A 12,556-nucleotide genomic window follows, 5' to 3' on the forward strand; every position below is an offset into this window, starting at 1 on the left:
GCTTTTAGTTTAATAAGATCCAAAAAGGAATATATACCAAGTTAATATGAAGCCAACTGAAACACGCTGAATTAAAGTAACGTTCAGTTTCATTATTCCAGCCTAAGATTTTGATTCCCCAGTTATCGGAAGAACTGAATATCAGCTAGGAACAAAGAAAGATATTTGTATTTATATCCAACAAGGAGGGGTGTGCTGATGTAGTGGTTAGTTGGACAAATTAGATTGGTGAGCACACTGTGGTAGCACTAGTTGCCTTTTCCTGTTGCTGTATCTAAAGTCGAACTCTACACCAAGACCGTTCGAGACAGAAAAATATATATAGTTTTCCTAGAATCTTGTTGAAAATTTCTTGAGCGTGACTCAATCTATATGCATTTTTGAGATGCGTGCTGTTTGTCAACAAAAATAGATCACAAGATTACGTTTTCAAAATTTAATGGGATAGTTCATTTACTCACTTATGCCATCATTGTACTATTGTTTTTCTTACTATGAAGGTTAATGGTGTATCTACTAGTGTTCAATATATATATATATATATATATATATATATATATATATATATATATATATATATAGATATATAAAAATAACACTCACCGGTCACTTTATTAGGTACACCTGTCCAACTGCTCGTTAATGCAAATTTTTAATAAGGCAACCAGATGGCAGCAACTCAATGCATTTAGGCATATAGACATGGTCAAGACAATCTGCTGCAGTTCAAACTGAGCATCAGAATGGGGAGGAAAGGTGATATAAGTCACTTTGAATGTGGCATGGTTGTTGGTGCCAGACTGGCTGGTCTGAGTATTTCAGAAACTGCTGATCTACTGGGATTTTCACGCACAACCATCTCTAGAGTTTACAGGGAATGGTCCGAAAAAAAGAAAGTACCCAATGAGCAGCAGTTCTAGTTGCAAATGCTAGAGGTCAGAGGAGAATGGCCAGACTGGTTTGAGCTGATGAAAAGGCAACAGTAACTCAAATAACCACGTGTTACAACTGAGGCATGCAGAAGAGAATCTTTGAACGCACAAAACGTCCAACCTTGAGGCGCATGGGCTACAGCAGCAGAAGACCACTGAGTGCCACTCCTGTCAGCTAAGTACAGGAAACTGTAGCTACAATTCACACAAGCTCACCAAAATTGGACAATAAAAGATTTGGAAAACATTGCCTGGTCTGATGAGTCTCGATTTTTGCTACAACATTCGTATGGTAGGGTCATAATTTGGATCAACAACATGAAAGCATGGGTCCATCCTGTCTTGTATCAATGGTTCAGGCTGGGTGTTATTGCTGTATGTGTGGAGGATACTTTTTTGGCACACTTTGGGCTCATTAGTACCAATTGAGCATTGTGTCAACACCACAACCTACCCGAGTATTGTTGCTGACCATGTCCATTCCTTTATGACCACAATGTACCTATCTTCTGATCAGTGGTGGTTCTAGAGGGGGGCCGGTGGTGCCCCTGGTGTCAACAAGCTTGGCCCCCCCTCTGGCCCCCCTAAATTTGGACGCGTATTTTTGTGTCAAAACGCCACGGAAAAGCGAGATCAGGCTCTCAGTATCACGCGCAGTCGAATGGCACTCTCTCCCCCTCTCTCTCTGTCAGTGAGCGGTGCTGTGCACTTCAGTTTCCCGCATTCGTCATGAAGTTAGCCCCCAAATTGACACAGGCAATAAAAGTTTCAACTTCAGTCATGTTTTATGTTGTGAAACACTAATCAAAAGGTCAACTGTTGATTATATTAGACGTTTTGTTTTCTATAGGATTTCAAACTTTTAATAGAGGAAGTCTTCGGCTATAGTTAGTTTTCAGTCACGCTCCATGTAAGTCCCAGTGATGTGTTGCAGCTGGAAGGGCATCCGCTGCATAAAACAAATGCTGGATAAGTTGGCGGTTCATTCCGCTGTGGCAACCCCAGATTACAGTTTTTCTCAGTCACTTTGCTGCATTTAAGTAATGAAATGAGGGACTATTAGTTTTATATGGAATGACTATTCAGCATTCACAAGTGTAGTAATTTTGACTGACTTGACATAAGCGAATGATAATGTTAGAAAACAGCAGAGAGTTGTATGAAGTAATTTATACATGTCCAAAAGCATTTGCAATTTGTTGGAAGGAATGAGAAACTGCTACTATGATGTGCACAAATGACTAATTGTTTTGAGAATTGCATTAACTGTTGTTTAAATGTAAATAATGTTGTGAGAAATGCACCAAAGCTACTGAGAAAACTGTAATAAAGGGACTTAAGCCGAAAGAACATTAATGAATGAATGTTTATGAAGACTGCAGAGTGATGCAATAAAAATGACTTTCAAATAATTAAGTAGTTTGTGATGTATGTTAAAGTGTGACCCCCTAAAGTAACAAGTGGCCCCTGCCCGGCCCCCCCCAATTACTCTAGTCTAGAACCACCACTGCTTCTGATGGCTACTTCCAGCAGGATAACGTCCCATCATAAAGTGTGAATCATCTTCACACTGGTTTCTTAACATGGACAATGAGTTCACTGTACTCCAAATGGCCTCCACAGTCACCAGGTCTCAATCCAATAGAGCACCTTTGGGATGTGGTGGAACGGGAGATTCACATCATGGATGTGCAGCCGACAAATCTGCAGCCAACAAACTAAATTGGCAGCCCCTCAAAAAAGACTGCCACATGAGCATAACTAAAACTAAATATAAATTGTCTCAGGGCTGGTCCTCTCTAATCATCTACTGTCATGACTGTTGCAGCTTCTTCATGGCACAGAGGTTTTGTGACCCCAGCAGATTGTGGCAACTTTCACAGCCCTTCTTAAATGTCTGTTGCACCTCCATCCTACAACAGATAACTGGTGTTCCAGCATTACTCCAAGCAGCTTCCCAGCCATGAGATGGCAATGACAGCATTTCTTCCTCTACAGTGGTGAGAGTTCATTGAACATGGATACCCTATTATTTTTTTCAGCACTTGTCTAGCAGGGTTCACATCGCTGGGTTTTTCGTACATACCTTCAGAACAATAGAATCAAGTCCAGATTTTATATAGACTGAATATAGAGATAATGATGAAGTCACAAAATAGTGTTTCAATAAGATGAAGGGAACTTATTTGAAATAAGGAAAAGCTGATTGGGGTGATACAGTATATACCAAGATCAATTTGAGAGTTAAGAAAAATGCCAAGTTAACATACAGTACATGCTTATCTGAAAATAATGACACTCCCACTGCAATCAACTGGATTTCAGTACCCTGAGTTGGCTTGGTTGAAAACACAGCATATTTAATTTCAATCTGGGAAGTTGCCAAATGAAAGAAGTTAGAGATTGAACACTACACATCCTAAGCTACTACAGTATCCACTCCAAAATCTGTAAGATCAATGGTATGCTTACACCTCACAATGAATAACAGTCCACTTGATTATAGTTAAAACTGGGCAGCCTCAATTTAGGTCAGTGACCGACTGTATCAGTCTCCGAAATGTGATACAGATTACTCATGAGTTGGTTCATAATTTGCAAACAATACAAGTACTGCAAATGTATACTTCAGCTAATAAGTTTACAGGGTGAAACTCGATACTTCCACCATCAGTTGCACTGGAGGAGCAGATTGAATTTGGTTTGCAAAACCTAGTTCAACCAATAGATGTCAATGTTACAAACGGCAGTACGGCACCTTTAAAGTGTGATGAAAGTCAAAAAGAAAGTGCAATTTCTATGAACATTTACAGTCTTAAAGATTTGCAACACTTTTATGGAAGCATATGAGTAGGCCTTTTCCAATTCATTTTAATAAATAGTATGCAAAACTGTCTGCAATGCAGAATGCAAATTGGCAATATATTTCTTTTTTGAATTTGCATTCTCCATTATTGTGCAAAGTTTGGCAATATTTAAATGAATCACGTTTATCTAATAACTCAATCGTTGTTTTGTCTGCATGTTAGCTAAACAGAGTTTAAATGTCACAAAATGTTACTTAAATGTTACTTGAGAAAAGCAAACAAAATTCCCATGACTTACAGAAGAGCAATTAGCTAAATTTTAAATTACATAAATAAAATATTTTTATTTTACAGATTTACTTAAAGTTGGGCCATGCGCTGTTTTGCTGATCTATTGTCTGCTGGATATTTTAGACTATTGAAATGAGTTTTCTATATATGATATTTTTCTTTGAAAGCCAATACAATTTAAAAATACATTTTGATTATTTAATTCATGCTGTGGTGAAAAATTGCTGGGAAAGTTTTGGGGTCATAGTGTGGGAAATGCACCCCTGGTCTATTGAAACAATACCACTCTTCATACAGAGGTCATGTAATTTGTCTCTTTTCTCGTTCAGCAAACACTATGAAAACTACAAAAACATATAACATTCAAAATATGCATTTCTCTAGTCCGATTTTAAGTCTCTCAAGAAAACTGCTAATTTGCTGATATAGCAAGTCTTCAAAGTCTTGCAGTACTAAGTGACATAGGTAAGTTAAATAAACCAGTAGACAATGCATTTACTGCAAACAAGTTAACCTTTTAAATTACTTTGGATTGTATTTCAAAAAGCAATATAATCAACTAGACTTGACTGTAGTGCTTCTAAAGAATTTTTAAAAGACTATAGTTGAAGCTATTACAACAACAACAACAAACAGCTTTTATTCCAACATTAAACTATTCAACACAGTACAGCAGCAAGCCATCTGTACACCTAAAATATTGATGAATAATGACATTGGAATTGCAAAGCCTTCAATGGTAGGCTACTGTTAAGTAATGTTAGATTTTTAAAGTGGATGCTGCACACTGGTTGTGGTTTAGGAAGTTCACCCTCAAGTATAAAGCGATTTAAATGCTTAGAAATACGCTGTATACATGTAATGTATTTTTAGTATTATCCTTATTATTATCCTGATGTTTAAAGTAGACATAGTCTCAATTGAGTGACAAGAAACCTTAAGTATGTATACTTATATATAGGTGACTTTCTGCATTTCATGATGCCATCTTTGTCTGAGAAAGTTGTTCATTAAATTTTGGTTGTCTTGACCTGGTAAAATGTCCACTGTAAATAATACATTTTTGTTCACATCACTTTAATTAATACTATGGGATGTGTTCAGAAACAGAACAAAAAAACAAAACAAAAACAAATGTGGATCATTCAGGTATTGTAACAACACTTTTACGAATCAAATGTAAAATTTTGTTTAGGGTCATTCTTATTAATTCAACAATTTTCTTTTGTGAACTACATGAAAATCTTGTGTATGTTAAATATCTTATAAGGGACAGCATTAATTTTAAAAACAACATCCATTTTGTATGAACCCTCTTGTTTTGGTTAGATTATTAACATTTTGCAGATTCTGCAAGGTATATTGCAGTGGTGCCCAAACTCCAGAAAGGTTTAGCCCCAACCCTAATTAAATACACCTGAACTAACTAATCAAGCTCTTACTAGCCATACTAGACGCTTCCAGGTAGGTCTGTTGAGGCACGTTGGAGCTAAACTCTGCAGGACACTGGCCCTCCAGTACCAAGTTTGAGCACCCCTGGTAGTATGTAAACTCACTCAATCATTTTACTTTGGCTTAGTTTCAGCTTTATCAGGAGTTGCCAAATTCTCTGGCATATGTTATACCAGCAGATGCCCTTTCTGCCACAACTCAGCACAGAGTACAACCGTTAGTGCTGGAAAATACCCACACACTCTCCCATTCACACACAAAGGCCAATTTAGTTATCCAGTTCTCCTATAACTCATGTTGGACTGGGGGAGGGTGTATATAAACTTTTTAGCCTCAAATGTACATATTTGATCATTTATTTTAATAAATGTAAAAAACAAAAAGGTTTTCATTATGGATTGTGTGACTGTCATCCTCTTCATCCACTTGTACATTGCTGTTCTCATATTGACACAATTTTTAATCTTTTTTTTTTTTTTGATTGAAATTGCATCATATGAGTGTATGCTGGGGAGATTGAACAATGAGGGAGAGGTACATAGAAAATGGGATAATCTCTGGCAACATCTAAAATTTGGATAAATGAGTATGTACATTCAAAGGTCCCACAACCTTAATTTCCATATATGTTTGCTATACCTTGAATTTTCTTGGTGTGACAGGTGGCTGAATATGTAACATGTAACATATGTTTGTGTAGTGTGAAGTGTGTTCTTTGTTCTTGGCTGTTGATCAACAAAAAAAAATTGAAGTATAAAAATATTCTCAAGTTTTCTTTTTTGCTTCACTGCACTTCTCTCCAGTTTGAACAAGTGACTGTCTAACTATAAGGATGTAGGGGTAGGTTAATATAACTTAATTTAATAAAATACATGTGTGTACTCATGCTAAATAGTATTTTTGAACTATTTTCCTTATTATTATTTGGAACAACTTAATAAAGAAGATTTTCCAAATTTGTTTTGGCACAATGGCTCCCCTTTGCTCTGCACACCCCATTATTGCATCTCCATACAGTCAACAGCTTCTATTTGTTTGGACGAACTTCAGCATAGTTTTTAGGAATATGAGAGTAGCGAATGATTTTGATCTGGTCAGGTTTAGGCTTTTTATCATCCCAAGAATATTCGGGTGAAAGCAGTTTACTGGGTTTGTTATAAAGGAAGTACTTGTTCAAATGGGACTCCTCCTGCCATGCTGCCTCAACGGATTTAGCTGCATCAATGTCCAGCTGCTCTCGACAGGTTTTAGCGAGCTGATATACGCATTTCACTGAACCACCGAGCACAGCCCCACCATAATAATAATCACCCTCAGAATAAGGGATAAATGCTTGAGATTCAGGCCTTCGCTCATATGGGAATTGCTCACGAGGTGTATAATAATACCATGCATGTATCACACCTATAAGATTACCCAAAGTCTCTGCTCCCCAGCGGCCGTAGAACTTTGTATCCACATCAAGGCTGAAAAGATAGTCTGCATCATTGACCAGTCCACTCTCAATCAGCAACTCCAGCCTTTTCATCCTGCCCAAACTCATCTCCTGCCATCTGCTCGAACTATTGACTGTCATCACCGTCAGTTTATGTTCTTCACCCAGTTTCACATCAGGAACCTGTTCTGGATGATCAGTGAAGATATAATAGTGCACACGAAACCCAACAAAGAAATTTTGCTCTGCAGACTCCAGGAAATCTTTTAGGAAAACGGTGTATCTGAAAAAAAAAACCACAAAGGGAGAATCATAGAAATGTAAATACATTGGCAATTTAATTTCCCACCTCAGATTCAGACAATTAAATAGATAGTGGTCCATTAGGGATCAGCACAGGCTTGTTTGCAGAGATGAATGTTCATACTTTGGAGAATCTGTCTATGACTGTGAGAATGTTGGTTCCACCCTGGAATTCATGCAAGTTGTTGGTGTGAAGGTGTATAATGCAGATGTGAGAGTTAGTCAGATTTAGTATTATTTTATTTCAGGGTTATACGTCAAAGAGGAGTTAAATCGTTTGAAAAATAGTGTCATCTGTGATGTTGCTTAGACCATAAAAATCATACCTTTTCCCCAAAAAGAAAAACCTTGTGGATATAAAGTGTATGGTCAGAATGAGCCCCTTAGTCAGGATGTGGTGAAATTATCTGAGCTTACCAAAGGGACTGGATAGAAATGGAGATTAACAAACTTAGCAGACATTTAGACAAATACAATGATCCTTATCCCTGTAGAATGGATATGACTGAGAAAAGCAGTAGTCAAATGTATGGAAGAGCTGTAGTCAAATGTATAGTCAAATACGGTGCTCCCCTTCTCTGCGGACAATCAAGTTTTTTGTTTCCTCATGTCAAGCCACTAATTGTAGATTCAGTCATTTTTGAAATAACAATTTGAGAGTGTTTTCAACCCAATTTGTTTGTTCAAACACACCTCGCAAGCAATGCAGGACTTTATTAAACATTGATAAGTGCATTAATTGTTATTCAATAGTGTTGTTGCCTAATCCTTTACCAGTTAGTGAATCATCGAATGAGATCAGATTCTCTCATTCTGACCAACAGTGAGCGCTGAAGTAAGAAATCTTTGCCTTATGAGATGACTAATTGAATTTCTTAGAGAAGACTTAGAAAAGATGGGTAGTTATGGGGCTAAATATGGCTGTTGAAGATGGATTTGTTAAAAAAGTGGTAGGTTTGGCATGGACAGCTGGAAGAGTTTGAAGAGTTTTAACCAACTCTTCTGGTAATGTTATGAAGCAGTTGAGTCCAAGTTTGCGGGTGTCCAGGATACTACCTTGGGCAGAATCCTGAGAACAGGTTGAGAGCAGCATGACAGCTGCTGAACCAGGAATTGGTTTACATTACAACTGAGCAGGATCTATGAGCAGCTTTAAAAAAAAGTCAGGGGTCATAATATTCCATAACATAATACACAGACACAGGTATTTGAAAGCTGTGTCTATAAGCTGACAAATTACGAATCCTCTGATAGGCATGACATTCAAACGCTCAAGTGTTTCTAGGAATTTTCAGTCTCTTGAAAGTATGTGTGTCTACATTTAAAAATGAACACTCATTTAACATTAAAATAGAATTTCCTCACATTTTACCTCTGATTTTTAGCCAGAGTTGTATGGCTTTGCTCATTTTGCAAGTGCTTTGTAGTGCTCAAAATTACTTTGAAAGGTCTTTCACTTTTACTATTCCATTCTGGTGGAATGACTTGCCCAAATAAGACTGAGACTAAGACTAAATAAGACATGTTGCTATTTTCAAGAGAATGGTTAAATGGTTGTCCATCTAACAATAGCACTTCTGATTCTAATTTGGTTTACTTGTTTGCTCCACAACAGTTTATTAATAAAACAGAATAGTAAATTATCTCCATTGTCCTATTTTCCATTCCATTTTCTCCAACTGTCCCTTTAATATACAGTACAATAAATTGGTGAAGAATGTCAGAGACATTCACATGTCAGAGAATATCAGAGACATAAAAAAACTCACTTTCCAAGAGCAAAGATGGTAGTTGCTACAGTAATGTTCTGTTGTTTGTAGATCGCATCAATCAGTGTGGGATCAAAAGTTCCTTCCGATACAATTGGAGCTAACCATGGTGCCAGTGGACCAACTTTACCATCTGGGCTGTTTTAAATAAGGATAATCACATACATATGCGTAGTACAATAGATAATATAATATAATATAATATAATATAATATAATATAATATAATATAATATAATATAATATAATATAATATAATATAATATAATATAATATAATATAACATAATATAATATAATAAAAATTGTGCAGTGTTTATTTTCTTACCTCAATACACTGGGCTGTTTATATGAAAGCCTGTAAAATAAATAAGACTTGTCAAAACTTCAATAAAAACGGTCATGATGTACAGTCATAGTTTGTTATTCCTCTTCTCTTTTACCTCTACTACTATTCATAAGTACATACGTTATCATACTGTTAGTTGAATAGGGATCTTGAAATGGATCCCACAGCTCTTAACTGACTTACTAATATTAAAACTCAGTGATATTCAAACCCACTAGTTATCTGTCAACTACTGCATTCAATCCAACATCCATTAAACTTTCAAAGTTTTTAAGGTCTTGCCCTTTTTTAAATTTCTTTGAATTAGCAGTTCATGTAATTACTAATAATAAACATTCATTTATTAAACATATAAAAACATGTACTCGTTGTGTATGCAGGTTATTTTTTAACAATAAAGTTTTTGAAGCTGGTGTGTGGTTTCTGTAAAAAGCTGATACGTATTTATTTGAGCTAACCTTAATAGAAAATAACCTGACTTTCCATTGCTTGTTTAAGGAATTTGGCATTTAACTGCCTTTTCCCCAAAAAGAAAAACCTTGTGGATATAAAGTGTATGGTCAGAATGAACCCCTTAGTCAGGATGTGGTGAAAATATCTGAGCTTACTAAAGGGACTGGATAGAAATAGAGATTAACAATCTTAGCAGACATTTAGACAAATACAATGCTCCTTATTCCTGTAGAATGGATATGACTGAGAAAAGCAGTAGTCAAATGTATAGAAGAGCTGTAGTCAAATATGGTGCTCTCCTTCTCTGCAGACAATCAAGTTTTTTGTTTCCTCATGTCAAGCCACTAATTGTAGATTCAGCCATTTTTGAAATAACAATTTGAGAGTGTTTTCAACCCAATTTGTTTGTTCAAACACACCTCGCAAGCAATGCAGGACTTTATTAAACATTGATAAGTGCATTAATTGTCATTCAATAGTGTTGTTGCCTAATCCTTTACCAGTTAGTGAATCATCGAATGAGATCAGATTCTCTCATTCTGACCAACAGTGAGCGCTGAAGTAAGAAATCTTTGCCTTATGAGATGACTAATTGAATTTCTTAGAGAAGACTTGGAAAAGATAGGTAGTTATGGGGCTAAATATGGCTGTTGAAGATGGGTTTGTTGAAAAGTGGTAGGTTTGGCATGGACAGCTGGAAGAGTTTGAAGAGTTTTAACCAACTCTTCTGGTAATGTTCTGAAGCAGTTGAGTTGAAGTTTGTTCATTAAACTTTCAAAGTTTTTAAGGTCTTGCCCTTTTTTAAATTTCTTTGAATTAGCAGTTCATGTAATTACTAATAATAAACATTCATTTATTAAACATATAAAAAACATGTACTCGTTGTGTATGCAGGTTATTTTTTAACAATAAAGTTTTTGAAGCTGGTGTGTGGTTTCTGTAAGAAGCTGATGCGTATTTATTTGAGCTAATCTTAATAGAAAATAACCTGACTTTCCATTGCTTGTTTAAGGAATTTGGCATATAACTGTAATATCTTCAAAAGATATTTCAGAGGCTCTGAATAAGACTCATTTTTCCAACAGCTAAACAGAGAGATCATAAAAAATTAGAGCAGGGCTGTTGAAAACAGTGTTTGTACTTACCCTTGTGGCGACTGCAAGAGAGCATTTTCTGGGCTCTGTTTTGTTAAACTAAAAAATAGAAGACATACAGTAATATATGAATAAATGTCTTCTGTAATATTATAACTTCGGTGCTTATGTGAGTATTCTCTATTTATTTATTATTTTTTATTATTATTATTTATTTATATTTGTAAGTCCTTAGAGCTTGTTATTTTGTGTGAGTATTTTTAAAGCATGTGTTTCAGTAAGTATGTGAGCAGTGACAGTACTTACTTTAGGCAGAGTCTTTGCTCTATATGTCTGCAACAGAAACATGGTTATTATATAGTTAATGCTAGCTGTAACATTGCATGGTCAGTGTATCTTTGTCTATAATAAGAATATAAATCTACTAAAATTCAGCATGGCTTATTTTTTATATTCTCTCATGTTGTTTCAATTATTTTGACTTACTGTAAAGCATTAATGAGTGTCACGAATGTCTGAAATATGTATTAATGTCAATATGAATCGACTATTTAATCTGGGAATCTGATTTTTCCTTTTGAAAGGTGTATTCTTTAAAGATCCACAAGGTGACGCCATTTTAAGCGTTAGTCAAAATCTTGTCGCTTTTACAAAGTATATTTAAGCACATTTGTAAAGATTAAATAAGCTATATGTTTACTGTTTAAGTTAGATTTACTCAACAGCCACAGTTCATTCGAAATGCTAACCTCGTTATTGGTCTATTTAGGCAGACAGTGCCTTTTTATCTCATGAATTGTAAACTGTCTCTGAGTGAAGAGTAAATAAAATATTTGATAAAATATTAAGAAAAACTCACCTTACTGAGGGGGAGGTGACGCCCAAATAAAAGAGTCTATGGGGGAAAATAGAAAATCATGAATGTTAAAGCCAAGCTGATAGTCAAAACATTATAATCAGGATCAAGGATGAGGTATTTAAGACAAATCGTGAATGTTAAAGTCAAGCTGATATAGTCAAATCATTGGGATCAAGTGTTACAGGTGAAGTATTTAAGGCATCCTGTAACAAACACATAAAGGTTTAACCTATTATTTATTTTAATTAATTTGCAGCAGTTGTTGTGAGTGTGGACAGAGAAGTTTCTCAACCGGGTAACTGCAAGGGGTCCAGAGATTTGTTAAAATATTTAAACAAATTGACAAAGTAATTTCTAGAACAAAAGTAATTAAAATAAAATATTTTAGGATTTCCCAAATGTGTCTCAGAAAACCACATCGTGGCTAAAATCGCACAGTGTGAGAAGAGCTGAACACAGATTTAGACACAGATGTCAGGAACAGATTTAGTTCCTGACTGGAGAGATTAAAATGTTATGATGTCCCTTGTTAAAACAACCCCTCTTATCGCTGCATCTGTAGTCTACGTTTTTCTGAGAAACTCTGGTGGCGTGCGCACACGTCAGACAGCTAAAATTTGCACCTTAATTAGCTACGCCCGGGAAGTCTGAAGATTTGAGCTACACCGTCTACAAAGTCTAAAATATATACCTACATTAAAACAAGATAAACACCGACAAAAATATGATAGGCCTATATTGTTTTGAATTCATGTAGGCTACATGTCTTTGTTATGATTATAGGCTATATTTTTTTATAATCATGCCAGCTCTA

At 35.7% G+C, this 12,556-nt stretch overlaps 1 protein-coding gene across 2 annotated transcripts in view; it reads right to left on the reverse strand.

Annotated features, from left to right (window-relative positions):
- Window positions 1-3,193: 3,193 nt before the first annotated feature.
- The window catches only part of LOC130228466 (globoside alpha-1,3-N-acetylgalactosaminyltransferase 1-like), a 28,206-nt gene continuing 18,843 nt past the window's right edge, over window positions 3,194-12,556 (reverse strand). For both annotated transcript variants that reach the window (XM_056456895.1, XM_056456896.1), the window contains exons 2-7: window positions 11,743-11,778; window positions 11,190-11,216; window positions 10,935-10,982; window positions 9,316-9,345; window positions 8,990-9,127; window positions 3,194-7,200 (exon numbers count right to left, since the gene is read on the reverse strand). In XM_056456895.1, the coding sequence (XP_056312870.1) occupies window positions 6,510-7,200; window positions 8,990-9,127; window positions 9,316-9,345; window positions 10,935-10,982; window positions 11,190-11,216; window positions 11,743-11,778 (970 nt within the window). In that variant the 3' untranslated portion in view covers window positions 3,194-6,509. The remainder of the gene's footprint in view (window positions 7,201-8,989; window positions 9,128-9,315; window positions 9,346-10,934; window positions 10,983-11,189; window positions 11,217-11,742; window positions 11,779-12,556) is intronic.

Source organism: Danio aesculapii, chromosome 5 (genome assembly GCF_903798145.1).
Source record: "Danio aesculapii chromosome 5, fDanAes4.1, whole genome shotgun sequence".
In the NCBI taxonomy this organism is placed as follows: domain Eukaryota; kingdom Metazoa; phylum Chordata; class Actinopteri; order Cypriniformes; family Danionidae; genus Danio; species Danio aesculapii.